The sequence below is a fragment of the Podarcis muralis genome, chromosome 2 (genome assembly GCF_964188315.1).
Source record: "Podarcis muralis chromosome 2, rPodMur119.hap1.1, whole genome shotgun sequence".
In the NCBI taxonomy this organism is placed as follows: Eukaryota; Metazoa; Chordata; class Lepidosauria; order Squamata; family Lacertidae; genus Podarcis; species Podarcis muralis.
In genome coordinates, this window is record NC_135656.1 from 5,817,915 (window position 1) to 5,835,362 (window position 17,448).

Below are 17,448 nucleotides of genomic sequence, written 5' to 3' on the forward strand. Positions count from 1 at the left end.
GTACGACGATCGCCATAGAGATGGGAGGCATCGACCGACGCATCTGAAACGTAACTGTCAACGTAACGCCCCGCCCCCACCCCTACGCAAGCCAATACCGGAAGTTCGGCACGCATATCCTCTTCCTTTCTTTCTCCCAGCGGGAGAGGAAACGGAAGTACGCACGCACGCACGCACGCACGCCCAGGCGCTCTTGGGCGAGGTCACGCAAGCGTAGGCCGGTGCGCGGTGCGTGCGTCTCCACACGCATGCGTGGTTGTCGACGGCGACGGCGGCCATCATGGCGGTGTGTGGCGCGGCGGCTGCAGCAGGAGGCGGCGGAGGGCGCTGGTATTTCAGCCGAGAGCAGCTGGCGCGCAGCCCTTCCCGGCGCGCGGGGCTCGACCCGGACAAGGAGCTGTCGTACCGGCAGCAGGCAGCCAACCTGCTTCAGGATATGGGCCAGCGCCTGACTGTGTATCCATTGGGGGACTAGGCCGCGGCAGCTCGAGCTGGGGCTGGGCTGAGCGGGGTGCGGGAAGCGCGCTTGGGCGAACTAGGCCTCGCCGGGGCTGAAGCCTCTGGGGCGAGAGACCAAGCCCGGGGCCTCGCGGTGGTTGGCGGCCGGCTTAGAACGCGGCACGTTATTAGGCCGCGTCCTACAAAGACCGCGCGTTGGCCCGGGAGCGGGTGGGAGTTCGGACGCGTTTACGGTTGGCCGCGGAGGGTCGACTCCGCGACGCGGAGAAGGCTGGGGTGGAAGTAGGTGGGGTCGGGGAGAGGAGACCAGGCCCTGAAGCCTTGATCAAACTGCAAGGCCCGAGAGAGGAAGCAGTTATTGAGCAACAACTTGGAAGGCGCACTCATTTGTTAGCAGGCCAGCTTGGCTTGGGATTGCGAATCTAAGATTTGAGCTGAATTTTAAGAGGGTTATTTGCTGGTGGGAAAAGAGGCCAGTCTTGGTTCCTGTACGGACATTTCTCTTTTGCGCAGGTTAATGCTAGTTATACTTAATTGGGATATATTTTTTCAAAATGCAGCCAAAATTCCGTCATTGTTTCCTGTATTAGGTTTCTTGATTATGGAAGAGTAAATGTTGGTGAGCCCTTAGCAATGCTTTAAAGCTTGTTACTGATTTCAAAGATGTGTTTCAGCCTGGAAAATTAACATTTGTGTATGTGTGTTTAGTTGTGTGTTGAGAGAGAGGGTCTATTTACTGTCAGTACAATCCTAGCCAGGTCTACTAGGAAATGAGTCCTTTTGGGTGTAGTGGGGCTTATCCCTAGATAAGTGGTATTATGACTGTAGCCTTAGTATAGTGAGTTTACTTAAAGGTCATGTGGCACTTAGTGTGATTCCATGCATGTTTCTTTGGAAGTCCCATTGGTGCTTACTCTTGGTAAGAATGCAGAGCATTGCAGCCCAATATTGTTTTAGCATTTATTGGTGTTGAACTTCCTGTGTAAGCCTGCATCTGAAGGATAAGTGTTCTAATCATTTTGTAGACATCTGGGATTTGTTAATGTGTGATGTACGTTACCTCAAAAACACTGATTCACATCTCTGTGTTGTGAAGATTGGATACATGGGGCAATGCAGTCCCTTAAAACCTACAATGTGCAGATAACCCTTTTAAAATATGCTTGGAAAGCCTTTGTCTGCTTTTTCCTTAACCACAAGATACTAGTTCCCAACTGACTATCAATACGGCTATTGTCTACATGCATCGGTTCTACATGGTTCAATCTTTTACTCAATTTCATCGAAATGTAAGCATTTATTTATTTATTTATTTATTCCCTATCCATCTGACAGGGTTTCTCCAGCCACTCTGGGTGCCTTCCAGCAAAGATTGAAAATACATTTGTATCACTTGTATTAGTACTTTTTCTTAGTTAGAATTGTACATAGCTATGTTTCATATTCTCCCTTATCCCAAGCAGATTAAGAGAAAGGGTGTGTGCTGAGTATTGTGGTGGAAATCTTTAAAGGTTTTATTCTATGTCACATTTTCCAGAAATTGATTCCAAATAATTTATTATGAAGAGTGTATGAGAGCGAGGATAATCTCTATTAAACATTTGATCTCATTTTTCTGATCTAAAAATACATTTAAGGTCGCTAGCAATTATACATAAAGAAGAACAGAACATGAACAGATTCATTTTGTGTTCACTAGTTCACGCTAATAGTTAAACAAATAAGATAATAGAAGAGTGAAATGTAGTGGCAACAGCAATAGCAAATCCATGAATGAACTTAGAGGCATCACCTAGGTCAAATGCAAATACCATTTTGCTGATGTCCATAAAGACAAAGAAGAAGAGAGGAAGGTAAACTTCCTGAGGCAACACATTTTAAAACTTGGATGCTGTAGCTAACAGGGCACACATTCCATATAAAACTGGATGGTTTTAACCTAGGTTTCTGTTTCAATAGATCTGTATCAAGTTTTGGACTCTATGGTGATCAAGGTAGCTCCTAAATTAATCATCAACTTAGCAGTGGTCTTCACTTAAGGATCAGCAGTAGAATGCCCCAGGAAAACTTGAAAACTTGCACCCACAGTTCCTTGTAGAAGTTGTTCATTTTTGTAACTCAGTTGTGATGATAAAACCTGGAGTCATAATGTTTTTAAGGAAAAAAATAAGCCTATAATTCCCAGAATCCATCCTCTGCATTAAATTATACAGTGGTGCCTCGCAAGATGAAAAGAATCCGTTCCGCGATTCTCTTCATCTAGCGGTTTTTTCGTCTTGCGAAGCAAGCCCATTGACAGCTTAGTGGATTAGCGCTACAGCGGTCTAGCGGCTTTCAGCGATCAGCTGTTAAGCGGCTTATCAGCGGAACAGCTAATAAGCGGCTTAGCGCCTTAGGAAAAGGGGGGAAAGCGGAAAAAACCCTGCGGGGACTCGCAAGATTTTTTCGTCTTGCAAAGCAACCCCATAGGGAAATTCGTTTTGCGAAGCGCCTCCAAAACGGAAAACCCTTTCGTCTAGCAGGTTTTCCGTCTTGCGATGCGTCGTCTTGCGGGGCACCACTGTAGCTTCTACTGTGCATAATTTGTGCAGTCTGAAAACCCAGGTAGTTATATCCCAAATTAGCACTGGTTGTCTACTGTTTAATAGCTTTCATATAAAACATGGGTTTTATACAATCCAGTATGTTCTGCAGGTTATGATGCTTTGCCAAATGAATCTTTTATTGTTTGTATATACAATTCAGCTTGTGGACATTTAGTCAAATAGTAGAACTACCAATTCTAAGTTGTTGTTAAGATACTTTCTCTGGACTTTTTGAGACCAAGGAGGTTTGCTGCCATTCGAAAGAGGATGTTGCATTTAAATTTATTTTCTCTGTAAAGTCTGTAGCACCAGCTGCCCTTTTCCTGGCAGCCAAGGTGGAGGAGCAACCGCGAAAACTGGAGCATGTCATCAAGGTCGCTCATACCTGTCTGCATCCTCAAGAGGCGCTTCCAGATACCAGGAGTGAGGTAAGTAACAGAATACCTGTGAAACATATACAGTGCTCAACAAGTGAGGGAGGGGAAAGGACGAATCCTGGCAGTGCAAGTCCCCTGTGCTTCATTGGATCTAGAGTGCTATACAGCTTTGTTGGAATATTATCTGAACAATAGTAATTAGTTCTTGAATATTGCTGGTGCATAGTACAGAAAGCTCTGGGGTTTTGTAAGCCAAATAGCTTGTCTGTCCTGTGTGTTCCTGCTAGAGTGTTGTGAATTAAAGCCAGATGTGTAGCACTGTTTGTATTAATGGGTGGATATTGCCTGCCAGGATCACCCTCTTATGGTGACACAGAAAACATTGTTTTAAATTCATTCCTGTCACTGCCATTCAAACAGGAGGATTGTTAAGCATATTGTTTTACATCTCACCACAGCCCTTCCTGACAGGACCAGCACATCTAACCTTGCCAACAAGGGGGAAGCTTTATTCTGAAGCCAAATTGAAGGAAAGGGCCAATTTTTAACGCACACTGATAACTTCATGGCAGTTGAAGCCATTATGGAATCAAGAGCAGCCTCTTGAGCAAGCATTGTGTCTATTGGGCACTTAACATTTTTTTTCCTGGGAATGGGATGCTTGTGCCAATTCTCTCCAGCATTGACTATGATAAAGATTCCCCCTTGATATTTTTTTGCCTCCCCAAGAGAGTGTTAGAAATATGCAGGCTTGATACAGAGTGCCTCATCACAAGTAACCTGCCTGTCCTCTCAACCCCAGGCTTACCTGCAACAAGCCCAAGACCTGGTCATTCTAGAGAGCATAATACTGCAGACCCTGGGTAAGTTTTTCCAAGCGGACGGGCTGCTTCATGAATCTCAGACCCAGGAAAGTTCCGCAGAGTGGAGAGTCTAATCCCAGTCTTCTTCACAGCTGGAGGGCAGAGGCACAGCTGGCCCGTGTGGGAGAGCATCAGTCCAGGCGACAAACCTCACAATTTATGACTTGTTTGATATGTTTTGTTTAGGGTGAATTTATTGACATTTCTTGTAAACCAGTATGAATGCAAAAATTGGTTTGGGTTCTTTTTCAACAGGATTTATATTGTTCAGGTTCCATGCAGTGTACTCTGGATTGAAGGCTTAGCAACATGACAGCCTATTGTTCCAATTGTATGATTAGCTTGGTCATGCAGGGTGGGAACTGGATACCCAAACTGACATGAATTGTTGAGCTTTTGCTACTTTGTAACTAATTCAAACAGGTTTTTTTGATAGCTGAAACAATATTTTTTCTATGCCTTTGGTAACCTCTTGGCTTACAGATACTATCTCACTGTAATTAGATGAATGATATGATGCCCAATCTTGCTTGTTATATGCAGATATTTCAAACACTTTTTTGAAAACACCTCAGAGGTTTTCTTACAATCAAGTGGTATATAAATTTTAGTCCCCAATGTACAAAGAAGTTATCCTTGGCTGCAAGGGACACAACAAAATTATTCCAGTAACACTTTCATCAAAGAACATCGCAGAGGAAGAACTTGCTTAACTTAATTGTTGCTGGTAGTAGTTACTGTCTGGCAGAAGGCAAGGCTTCAAATAAATTTTTTTATTGTTTTTCCTGAGCCCATTGGGACTTCTCAGACCAGTCCATAGCTGGGCCAAACATTTCCCCTTAAAAGAAACCATTTAAAAACTAGGTTTATACTCGGTGAGCATCTGTTGCTTAAAAGGAAAACATTGCTTATTGGTGTTTGGAGTGACAGGAAAAGCCCTCTTCCAGTAGATTGTAGAATTTTCTTTTCCTGTTGTTTTAATACAGGTTAGTTTTCTGATTTAGAATGTTCAGTTGTATTTTAGTATATTTGCAGCAGAGAATATGGTTGCCTTAGAAGCTAGACGTTTCTGTCATTTTCTTGTGCTGGATAACAGATTCATTTGAACCTAGGAAGATATTGTGCTTTCTTCTTGCTTGCAACTGAAAACAGCATGAGCTTTAATGGGGAAGAATGAGCAATCTACTTGCCTCCTAGGATCCAGAGGCATTTGTGGTATGTAGAAGCACAAGTATGTTATATCCATGACCTAACTGTCACCTGTTTTTCTTCCAGGGTTTGAGATCACCATAGATCATCCTCACACTCATGTGGTGAAATGCACACAGCTAGTGCGAGGTAAGCAGTGATTCAACACTGCTGTGATACTGGCACAGCACTTATGACACTTTCACACAGAAGTGGTTGCGTTTCTTAGCCGACAAATTGTTTCTTGGTCAAAGGAACAAGTAAAATAAACAGAGGGTGTTGCTATACTAAATATTCACCCCTTACCCTGGCTTAATATGGTGGTAATGAGTTGGATACAAACTTTCAGAGTATGGCAGTATTAAAGTGGGCATTTACAGCTGATGAGTATATATATATAATCAAAGTAAATTCAATATGCTATTTCCCAATAGAAACATATTCTTGTATATTAAAGAGGTGCTTTGCAGCACTAACACGTGGTTTTCCTTTTTTCTTTCAGCCAGCAAGGATCTGGCACAGACATCCTACTTCATGGCTACCAACAGGTACATGTTGAAGGCTTACTTTTATTAGTTTTTTTATTTGGGAATGTAGTTCTTGACAATTGTAGAAGAACATCCTTCTAAACTTACAGAAGAAATGCTTTATTGTGCGTTTGAATATCAGGGCACTACATGTCTTACTCTAGATTTCTGAAGAAATCTAGAAAATAAGTTGACAATGCTACTAGCCATGTACTAGCCTATGTTTGTGGCCTAAACTGAAAAATAAACAGCTTTTATTAGCATTTCCTGCCTGGTTACCCTGAAACAATTCTTGTTTGCCATAGGTGGCTGGCTATTTATAATTTCAGGCTAAAATTGCTTTGCTAGTAAGTGTGGATCAGACTGGATCTTTCTATCTAGAAGTCAGTGAAAACTTAGCAGCATTCATCTGAGATGAAAAGAAATAGATTTTCTTTTGGAAGAAGCTAAATTGTTGGCTTGAACTAGCTTTTTCAATCTAGAATTCTCCAGAAGAGAGATGCCTCTTCAGTATTTGAACCCTGGAACACAGTTGAAATCACTTTTTGGAACTATATTGTGTGCAAAGGCTGCCGTTCTATAGATTTTATATTTCATGTTTAGATTTTGTTCTGATAACCATTGCTCAGTTTAGTACTCTTCTTGACAGTGTTTCAGACACTCATACAAACTACCATAGTTTTCTCTGAATTCAGATGTGGCCTGGTATATGCAGCTGTTTAAATGTTTCAGCTTTGTACCTCATGGAGGATTGAAGTAGGGAATTTTGTGTCTAATACAGCAGTCAGCATCCTGAGGATTTTACTATTTTTTTAAAGTAGGGCATATAGAAACTTGGTGACATATGTTGTGCCTTGTGAAATTTCATAGGCCTTCCTGTGATCAATTAATGGGGTTTGAGTTCTCTTTCTAATTTCTTGTAGGATTTTAAAAATACGAAATAACATACATGTAGATTTGTTTATTTGGGTTACCTTGTTGCAGAGTATATAGTCAGCTGATGTGTAATATCCAAAGAGTACTAATTCTGCTGGAGATTAATTTATTTAGAAGGAGGGGGATGGAATGGGCTTGAGGCCTCATCCTTTTCAAAACGCTCCTTGCAAGTCCCATCATCATAGCAGTTGCTTCTTCCTCTTCACCTTTTTTTCATCCCTGGCAACTGGTGTAGGGGAGGGAAAGAGCAGCTGGCACATCTCCCAAGGACCACTTTTGTCCCAGCAGACACCATTTACAAATCATTGCCTTGCCCTGTAGTGTGTCTCCAGAAGAGCTTGTTAGGATAGAAATGTACCATGAGTAAACTAGTATCTTGCCAGCATCTCTTCGTTATCAGGCTTCTGGGGCCCATTCCTAATAGGTTGTTGTCATGCAAGATGGTTTGATGCTCTGTGGAATTGGCCAAAGCTTAAAGGGAACTACAGTTTGTCTAAGGCACAACTGCTTGACTGTTGGCTTTTGGATCTGATGCAAAAATCTACTGCCATCACTGATCAGATGGTCGTATCTGGAGGTTTCTGGCACTTTTTGGCCTGGTGAATAAAATCCCTTTGAAAAAGAGGCAGGTAGCCCAAATCTCTAGAGATTGATCTCTAGTGCTATTGGATAATCCAGCCCTGTGGAACCCCAAAATAGTAATTTCAAATGCAGCATTTTCCCTTTGCCTGCCCTGTTGGCCGTATGGGGGTCCTGGAGCTCCAGGCTGACGGGAGCTCCTGGAAAACCTCGTGGAAGAAGGCTGAAACAGTGTTGTTTTAAACAGGGCCTGCTTGACCATGCAGGATAATTAAGGCTTTTAAAGCTGAGGGATGCTCACTTCTTGCAGTGTCTGTCCAGCGGGCGGTTGTGTGTGCTGCTGCCGTTCAGGCTTGGGAGCTTACAGCTTTCTGTTTCTCTCTCCCTGCTGGTGATGTCAGCCTTCACCTAACCACCTTCAGCCTGCAGTACACCCCTCCCGTTGTGGCCTGCGTCTGCATCCACTTGGCCTGTAAGTGGTCCAACTGGGAGATCCCAGTCTCCATGGACGGGAAGCACTGGTGGGAGTACGTTGATGGCACTGTAACTCTGGAACTCTTGGATGGTAAGTTTGGAGCAAGGTCAAATACATTCCCATGCACAATGAGGTATTTTATTACCTTGATATCTTACTTCTAAGGGACATTCTCACCAAGGTTTCCAGCATGGCAATAAAAAAATTAAGTGGGATTAATTTGATAACTTGAGCCAGTATTATTAGTCCCAGGACTGCTCCATCTGTTGCTGGCAAGGGCAGAAGTTAAAGCACCCTTTGGGTTCTGGCTTGTAAATTCCACGCCTCTTACTACTTGGTGTTCTTGTGTTTATCTTGCAGAACTTACTCATGAATTCCTGCAGATCCTTGAGAAAACACCTAACCGGCTGAAACGAATCAGGAATTGGCGGGTAAGGTCCTCTGTACACTCTGAGCATGACTTGGCAAAGTTGTGTGTGCTCTTCAGTTTGATAAGTAATGCAGAAATATATGTATAATAAACATCTTCTGGCTGTGAGGAGATGAATATTCAAGAGGTGTATGCTTAAACCCTTCTATATTTTTTTGAATTATCCAAAGGTTTCATCAGACAGGAAGCTGGGGTGTACAGACCCCCTTACAGCAGCCTTCTCCCATAATAGAATTTTCTAAAGTGGCAGGATCAAATGTTGTATACTGTTGAAATGCGATGTATTCTATTTTCTTGCAAGACAATTTGTGAATGAAAAAATTGTTTATGGAAATGGCATAACAGGACAGCTGCAACAAAACAGGGCAACTCCTTCCTTCCTTCCTTCCTTCCTTCCTTCCTTCCTTCCTTCCTTCCTTCCTTCCTTCCTTCGTCTGTCCAAGAGAGAGATCTGGCATTCTAAAGTTGGTACTGCTTTTGTTTTTTCCCCTAGGCCTGCCAGGCAGCTAGGAAATCAAAGACTGATGATCAAGGTGATGATGATTGCCTCTCAGAACAGACCATTCTCAGCATGATCTCCAGAAGCGCCTCTGACACAACCATTGCAGGTCTGATGAGCATGTCTACTTCCTCGACAGCTGGAGGCCTTGCTTCGCTTTCAGGTGCGGCAGGCGACTCTCCAGGGGACCTTGGCACAGATGTGATGTCAGCAGACAGCTGGATGGCTCAACACCCGTCACATAAATTGGAGGTCAGCCACAGGGCCAGTGAAATGTCTTCCAGCACAGATCATCCCCATCTCGATAACAGTAGTGGCCCCTTCTCTAAGCAGAGCATTAAAAGTGCACCATTGGCAAAAGTATCATTAAAGGAGTATCGTGCCAAACATGCTGAAGAACTAGCTGCACAGAAACGTGAGCTGGAAAACATGGAGGCAAATGTACGTTCTCAATATGCCTATGCTGCTCAGAACCTGCTTGTGCAACAGCAGCGGGAACGGGATGTGCAGCAGCAAGAGAATAACCCATCTCCCATCATTCTGAAAATCCCATTGGGTGGCAGCTCTGATGGTTCTGAACGGCTCCCCACTGAAAAGCCTGACAAGACCTCATCTGCCCTCAAAGTTCGGCTGACTGCACCAGGGGACAAGCCTGCTGTCTCTTCCTCCAAACCGGAGGAAATAAAAATGCGCATCAAGGTGCCGACTCTGTCAGAACGGCCGGGCTCTTCTGATGAAAGCAGCGGCAAGAGCCGAGGAGAGCACAAGGAAAAACATAAGGTCCATTCTTCTAACCACCACCACAACCACCATTCTCACAAACATTCACATGCGCAACCTGTTGCCAGCACCAAGCGGCCAGTGGACTCCAAGCATGGTAACCAAAGTGGCATTGCATCCCATAAAGGTTTTGTCCCAATTTGTTCCTTCCGCAAGAGACCACTTTCTGAGGAGGCCTCAGCTGCGGCACATGAACATCAGCCGAAAATCAGCAAGAATTCAAAAGGGCCCCCCATGCCGTTTCCCTTTCCCCAGCACCCTGGGCACAGCTTGGATGCAGCTGGTCTCCCTTTTGTCCAGGGCAGCAAAACCAGAGGGGCTCCTGGGAAACTGGACAAGAGCACTGCCGGGGCCAACGGGCATAACATGAACCAGGCCATTGATTACCAGGATACAGTGAACATGCTGCACTCCTTGCTCAGCGCACAGGGCATGCAACCCACCCAGCCTCCCACCTTTGACTTTGTACATTCATATGGCGAGTACTTGAACCCCAGGGCTGCTGCGAGTGTGGATAAACCACGGCCGCCCCCTCTACCTTCAGAACCTCCCCCTCCCCTGCCGCCTCTCCCCAAGTGATTCCCGTTTTTAACTACTGAGGTTGGGCTGCCGTCTGCTGAGGGCATGTTGCTCGTAGTGATCTCCACTGCCTTGTGTGAATGCCCGAACCCCTTTTTAAAACATTTTTATTATTGGTATGAGAATGTGGAGCCCTTGAAGCTGTGAAAAGATGCACCCATCTTTCTCCATGTGCTTCCCCCTCCCCTCCAGTCCTTCTGGAAAGAAATGGGAATATGTTTCCTGTCAGACTGATTTGAAGGTCGTGAACCAACAGGAGATGGCATAGGGCTATTTAAAATTGTTGCAGTCTTTCTCCTAAAAGACATTTAAAATAATTTAAAAATAAGTTATATATGTTCTTAGTGTTGATTTTATTTTTCTAAGGTGGACAAAGGAAGGGGATTACAGCAGAAACTGAAATGCAGGCAGGGCTCATGGGCTCTGCTCGCTCCTTAAGTGTTGCTTCCCTCTGAATGGAAGGCAGTGAAGGTTTGATAGGATGAAAAGGCATGAAAACTCTCTTGAGGAAGGCATGAACATTAACTAGAAGCGTAATGGTTGGGTAGGGGGTGGAGTCCCCCCCCCCCCAATTTCTCCCTACTATTGCTTTTGGTTGCTTACCAGTGAGCGTGGAGACAGATGGCAGACCCGTACTTCCAAGAAACTTTGGAAACAGCAAAGTGTGTGTTTTAGTTTCTGGCTTTATCCAGCCCTTCCTGCTGAGCGGGAAGGATGTGGGAACGTGTCTTCCTTAACCTTTCACTTCCTGCCTTGACCACATTGCTTCCATTTGGGTGCCCTGCTACTGTGTGTCCCACCTAGCATAAGGCATTGAAAATAAATTTGATGGGACTGCGTTATAAAGGTGGTCAGGACTGTGTCTTCCTGCAGGAACTCTGAGGGTGCCTTCAAAAAAGAGGGTCTTTGCAGCAACTTATCTGGAAGTGGGGGTTAGTTTGGGAAGAGGAGTGGGAAGGGAGGCAGAAAGTCAATGTGAATGTTAGAACAGTAATCGTGATTCTGGGATGCTTTAAATTGTACTTAAACTGCATTATGGGATACGAGATTTTCATATTTGCTAGAAGCAGAAAAGGCTTTTCAAAGTATTTGTAAAGACAGCAGTGAGTGGAATCAGGCATATTTGGATTGGAGAACAGAGGAGTGAAAAGAGCTGGTAAAACCTAGATGAATAAATGGGAATTTGCTTGTCTCATTTAATGATGTCTGCTGACAATAGAAACCTATGGCCAGGTTTACTGTGTCCTGACTTTGAGATCTACAGGAAAATGTGGGAATTGACCCTGTGTAAGTTGATTCAGAGACATATTCCAGCCTAAGGTTGTATAGCAAAAGGCATAACATTCTGACCTGATTCTCCAGTACTGTGTTAAAGTTAAATGGGGTTATTCTTTTTTAAAGTGGCCATATATTTAGTGTTTCTGTAGATGACATCTGAGTGCTTGTTCATTTGACAGGATTCAGCCTTGGTTTGTGGCATCATAACAATTGGACTGAACACTTGGTTGGTACTCATAAATCCCAGCTTTGCTGTCCTTTGAGTATATATTTCCTAGTTCAGCAAAGTATTTCAGGGCATTCCCACTGCTCTGAAGAAACTTCCAAATTAAAATCTGGAGGATTGTGTGGTGTAAAGCATTGTGGTTTTCTTAGCTGGAATGGAATGCTTTGACTAATACATATCAATAGAAATCTATTCCAGTGTGTTAATAGCAACTAAAAGTTGTGAACAAACAAGGCTAGCAATGGCCTAGGTCTGCAGTCTCATGTGAGAAAAGTTTAATTGCTGCTGGTTAGATAGAGTGTATCATGTTTAAAAACAACAAAAGACACTCATCTGTGGGTATCTGTTTGGTTTTTATTGAAGTGTTTTCTCTTAATTTGGAACAATAACTATTTTCCCACCACCTCTTAATTTTTAAAGCAATGTGTCTCAGCTGTTGATGGTCACAAACTTTGGCTCTGGTTTCACATAATCTTTCAGAAACTTTCTAATTCCCAGCTCATATTATTACTATTCTAAGTTTCAATAAATGTACTGTCTCCACAATTTGTCTGTTCTTCTATATTTCAACACTCGCAAACTGCCTTGGACACATCCCAATATTTGTATACAGCAGAGAAAGTCTGTACAGAAGCATTGGGGAAAGAACCTTGTATCATATAATAGTTCTGGATCCAGGACTCATTGTTATCCTTCCTCCTCTGCCTTGTGGCTCTAATTTTTTACACTGGGATTTTACCTATCTTTAAACTGCTTTTCACTGCACCAGTTTTCTGCTTACAGCAGTCTGGGGAGTGGGGCAGACAGAGGGAAGTGGCCATGTTGGGCAAATGATTCCCCCCCCCAAAGCAGTAGCACAATACCACTTTTCACAAAGTAGTAAGCCACCTTGCAAGATCACTGGAACTCATCTTCAAGCTGCATATTAGATAAAATAGTGTGGAAGATAAAAAAGATGTTGCTGGGCATGGGGAAAAGCCAGAGTCTGCCATTTGCAATAGTTTTTTAATATCTCAAAAGAAATACAGCCGTACCTTGGTTCTCGAATGCTTTGGTACTTGTACGTTTTGGCTCCCAAACACTGCAAACCTGGAAGTAAGTGTTCCGGTTTTCAAACGTTTTTTGGAAGCCGAACGTCCGATGCGGCTTCCGATTGAGTGCAGGAAGCTCCTGCAGCCAATCAGAAGCTGCGCCTTGGTTTTCAAATGTTTTCAGATGTTGAATGAACTTCCAGAATGGATTACGTTTGAGAACCAAGGTATGACTAGATTTTTTTCAGGTGATCAATTATCAACTGCTATTGATTAACACAATCTGTATTATGTTTGTGGGGCTTGCTGAAGGTTCCTGTGTGAGCCTCATTTAAATGAGTGACAGTTGCACTGGAGTGATGCCTACCTGATTAATGCTCACTACATCTTTGAACTGGGTGTTCTAACAGAATATTCATGCCTCGGGCAGCTTGGTGGCACAGGTATGCACTAGTATTTCCTTAGCACTTGGGGAGTTTGAAACTAAATGTTCAATAGCCCATCACTTGTATATTATACATCCCTTATACTCAATGCATTCACTCCTTTATTGATTCACAAATATGTAATGAGCATTTCAGAAATAAGCTATGCAAATCGAAACAAAAGTACTAAGTAGTTTTTTCTTGGTCACCTCGGTTATATATTAGGAGGAAGTAACTTAAAGTAAATACAGTGGTGCCTTGCAAGACGAAAAGAATCCGTTCCGCGATTCTTTTCGTCTAGCGGTTTTTTCGTCTTGCGAAGCAACCCCATTAGCGGCTAAGCGGATTAGCGATTTAGCGCTATTAGCGGCTTGGGCTTAGTGGCTAAGCTGTTAAAAGGCTATTAACGGCTTAGCAGCTTTGAAAAAGGGGGGGGGGAAGCAGGGGGGGGAAATGGCGAGACTCGCAAGACGTTTTCGTCTTGCGAAGCAAGCCCATAGGGAAATTCGTCTTGCGAAGCGCCTCCGCAACGGAAAACCCTTTCGTCTTGCGAGGCATTCGGCTTGTGGGGCACCACTGTAGTTGGTACTTGTTTCCAACTGAGTTATTGCCAGGACTTCCATATACAGTGGTACCTCAGATTAAGTACTTAATTCGTTCCGGAGGTCCGTACTTAATCTGAAACTGTTCTTAACCTGAAGCACCACTTTAGCTAATGGGGCCTCCTGCTGCTGCCGTGCCGCTGGAGCACAATTTCTGTTCTCATCCTGAAGCAAAGTTCTTGACCTGAAGCACTATTTCTGGGTTAGCGGAGTCTGTAACCTGAAGCGTATGTAACCTGAGGTACCACCGTATTTAGATCAGCGAAGATGAACTTGTGGCTCTCCAGATGTTGCGAGATTCCAAATCCAATCCGCTCTAGCCATCATGGTCAGTGGTTAGGGATGATGGGACTCATAGTTCAACAGCATATGGGGGGGGGGGGGCAAAATTCCTACTCCTGAATTAAACCTAAAAGAAAATAAATTAAAACTCCATTCCTAGGCAATCTAAATTCTACACAAAGGAATTTTTTTAGCAAGCTTCTGTTATTTCTCACTGCAAAATTCTGGTTCGGCTGGGCTGGGCAATGAACTCTGCAGGGCACTGACGCTCCACCCCGCAACCATTACGGTATATGTTTTCAGCAGGTATGGCCCATGCATTTTCAAGCACAACATACTTCTGCAGCCATAAGGGCTAGAACCTATCTTTTATTAATGAAAGCTTAGATTTCCAAGAACCTTAATTGTGCTTAGTTTTCTCCTTCTGACCCCTGTAGAATTGCAACATGTAGTGCTAGTTCCTCATGCTGGTTTTGTGTGCGCGCGTTGCTCTAAAATATGTAAGGAAGTTTGCTTTAGAACATGCTTAAATGTAAATAATATAGGTACAGTGGTACCTCAGGTTACAGACTCCTCTAACCCAGAAATATTACCTCAGGTTAAGAGCTTTGCTTCAGGATGAGAACAGAAATCGTGCTCCGGCAGCAGCGGGAGACCCCATTAGCTAAAGTGGTTCTTCAGGTTAAGAACGGACCTCCAGAACAAATTAAGTACTTAACCCGAGGTACCACTGTATACTGAAAGTTGCATGAAATGCCATGATAGTATGGACTGCCAATTCAATAACAATTCTGCTAGGATGCAATCCTATAGTGGTGGAAGCCTGCCTATACTGCCAGAGACTGAACTATTATTATGCATATTTGTTGCTTTAGGCCAGGTGCGCCCAACAGGTAGATCGCAGTCTCCTGGTAGATCACTGGGCGTCTGTGATAGATCACTGGCTCCCCCCGAAGAAGCTCAACAAGTTTTTGCCCTGCACCCCCTAAAAAAAGCTCAACAAGTTTGACCTGTACTCCTAAAAAACGGGCTTACCTTCCTAAAAAATGCTCAACAACTTTGATCTGATCACTGTCAGTCTTTAACTCCGTGAGCAGAACGCAGTCTCTTGGGAGTTGCCCCCCCCCCCTGCTTTAGGCAAACATCTCTAAGTGATTTAAACAAATAATAGTAAAATGCACAAAATAACATGAAAAATAATAAAAACTCAATACTGTTAGTTACTTAAACCATTAAAAACAACACTTTCACCACACCCCTAAAGGAAAAGAGACAATTACAAATAAAATTCCTGGGAGAAAAGAGATTAGTTTGTCTAGTGCACCAATAGATGTCAATGTCATTGCCAAGTAAGTCTCTTTTGGGAAAGCATTCCTTAGATAAGGGAGCAGTACGGAAGAAGCCCATTTTCTTGTTGCCATCTCTGGCCTGATAGCACTGATATGATATGTGCTCTGGCAGAAGTCTCCCAATATGCCAGTGGAGCTGTTCTGCCAGTGAAGGGGGTTATAGGTGGTATAGGGGGAAAGCACATTTAAACCATGTCCTATACTTTTTCATTTTACGGCTATGCCCATGATGATAATGGAACTTTGCACCAATACCCAGCAATGTAGCAGCCCCTGCTAGCGCCTGGAACAGACCAAAGTTGTTGAGGTTTTTGTTTTGTTTTGTGATAAATTCAAAGTTTCGCCCACACACCTGCCACTTGAGGGTCATATTCCACATATCTGGTGAAAATGGGCTTTAGTCCCATAATACAGAGGTAGCTAATGCGGGTGTCCTCTTAACTCCCAGCATGTGGAGAACTATGTAAGACCTGTGAGAGATTAGCACCCAAACCTAACAAATGCATATTCTAGCTAGTTAGCTTGAGGAGGGGCTAATTCCACAGAGCTGGATTGCTGATAGGCCAATGCTCAGACCATTGAAATACAATTGGTAGAGAGGAGACTCTGTGATGTCATTTCCCCTCTTCACCTGGAGAAGAAAGAGCAATAGTCTTTCCTGTTCCTCACTTCCTTTGACCTGGCTGGATGCAGGTATCCCTCTGCTTGCTCCAGCTTTAGTATAACATGCCTGAAGCTGGTTGTAATGCAAATATATTTATTTTTTTCCAAAAAAATGTTTTTGGCTTTCTCTTATAGCACACACAAAATAAAGACATTACATTTAACACAACATAAAAACTTAACAATGAAAACACAAAAAATAAAAGATTTCCCCCCCTTCTTATTCCCTGGTATATTTACATTGCTAAAAGATTTCCTCGACACCTTCCAATCTGAATTTCATCATAACACATATTTAGCAGTTCCCAATTTCATATTTGGGACACGGGTGGCGCTGTGGGTAAAAGCCTCAGCACCTAGGGCTTGCTGATCGAAAGGTCGGCGGTTCGAATCCCCGCGGCGGGGTGCGCTCCCGTTGCTCAGTCCCAGCGCCTGCCAACCTAGCAGTTCGAAAGCACTCCCGGGTGCAAGTAGATAAATAGGGACCGCTTACTAGCGGGAAGGTAAACGGTGTTTCCGTGTGCGGCTCTGGCTCGCCAGAGCAGTGATGTCACGCTGGCCATGTGACCCGGAAGTGTCTCCGGACAGCGCTGGCCCCCGGCCTCTTGAGTGAGATGGGCGCACAACCCTAGAGTCTGTCAAGACTGGCCCGTACAGGCAGGGGTACCTTTACCTTTACCTTTAATTTCATATTTATAGCATCAATATCCTCTTTCATATAATATATTTTGTCTGGATAGATTTTACTGGTACTGTGAATTAATGATTATAAAGTAGGTAAATCTTTTTAAACTTCTCAAATAGTTGCCTGATTCTTTATTAACCGGGATAAGAAACAGAAGTCAGCTTATTTCATCACTAGGCTTTGACTTTTGCCACCAACGATGGAGTTTTGAAAAACACTTCAACTCACGCAGCGTGGGCATCTGGAGGGATAAATTGCAATCAGTATATCCTCTCCTAGGGACGCGGGTGGCGCTGTGGTTTAAACCACAGAGCCTAGGGCTTGCCGATCAGAAGGTCGGGGGTTCGAATCCCCGTGATGGGGTGAGCTCCCATTACTCGGTCCCGGCTCCTGGCAACTTAGCAGTTCAAAAGCACAAAGTGCAAGTACCGCTCCGGCGGGAAGGTAAACACGTTTCCGTGTGCTGCCCTGGTTTTGCCAGGAGCAGCTTAGTCATGCTGGCCACATGACCTGGAAAAACTGTCTGCGGACAAACGCCGGCTCCCTTGGCCAGAAAAGCGAGATGAGCACCACAATCCCAGAGTCGGTCATGACTGGACCTAACGGTCAGGGGTCCCTTTACCTTTATAT

General features: G+C 43.9%; 1 protein-coding gene across 4 annotated transcripts; it reads left to right on the plus strand.

The window, feature by feature from the left end:
• Nucleotides 1-240: 240 nt before the first annotated feature.
• On the plus strand, nt 241-12,327 carry CCNT1 (cyclin T1). Of its 4 annotated transcripts, XM_028721392.2 has the most exons (9): nt 244-456; nt 1,667-1,748; nt 3,344-3,472; nt 4,224-4,284; nt 5,560-5,622; nt 5,975-6,020; nt 7,916-8,079; nt 8,350-8,420; nt 8,913-12,327. In XM_028721392.2, exons 1-9 carry the CDS (start codon nt 281-283, stop codon nt 10,275-10,277), a joined length of 2,157 nt encoding a protein of 718 aa, XP_028577225.2. In that variant the 5' UTR covers nt 244-280; the 3' UTR covers nt 10,278-12,327. The 4 variants fall into 4 exon arrangements, 3 of the variants coding, with proteins under 3 accessions (XP_028577225.2, XP_077779923.1, XP_077779924.1); XR_003705567.2 differs by lacking the exon at nt 7,916-8,079 and having other exon boundaries at nt 241-456; nt 8,913-9,003; XM_077923797.1 differs by lacking the exons at nt 244-456; nt 1,667-1,748; nt 4,224-4,284 and having other exon boundaries at nt 3,341-3,472.
• The last annotated feature ends 5,121 nt before the right edge of the window (nt 12,328-17,448 follow it).

Coding starts and splice junctions, on each gene's coding strand:
- CCNT1 (XM_028721392.2), top strand. CDS start 281: ATGGCGGTGTGTGGCGCGGCGGCTGCAGCAGGAGGCGGCGGAGGGCGC. Junction 4,285..5,559: donor CATAATACTGCAGACCCTGG/GTAAGTTTTTCC, acceptor TTTTTCTTCCAG/GGTTTGAGATCACCATAGAT. Junction 6,021..7,915: donor TACTTCATGGCTACCAACAG/GTACATGTTGAA, acceptor TGGTGATGTCAG/CCTTCACCTAACCACCTTCA.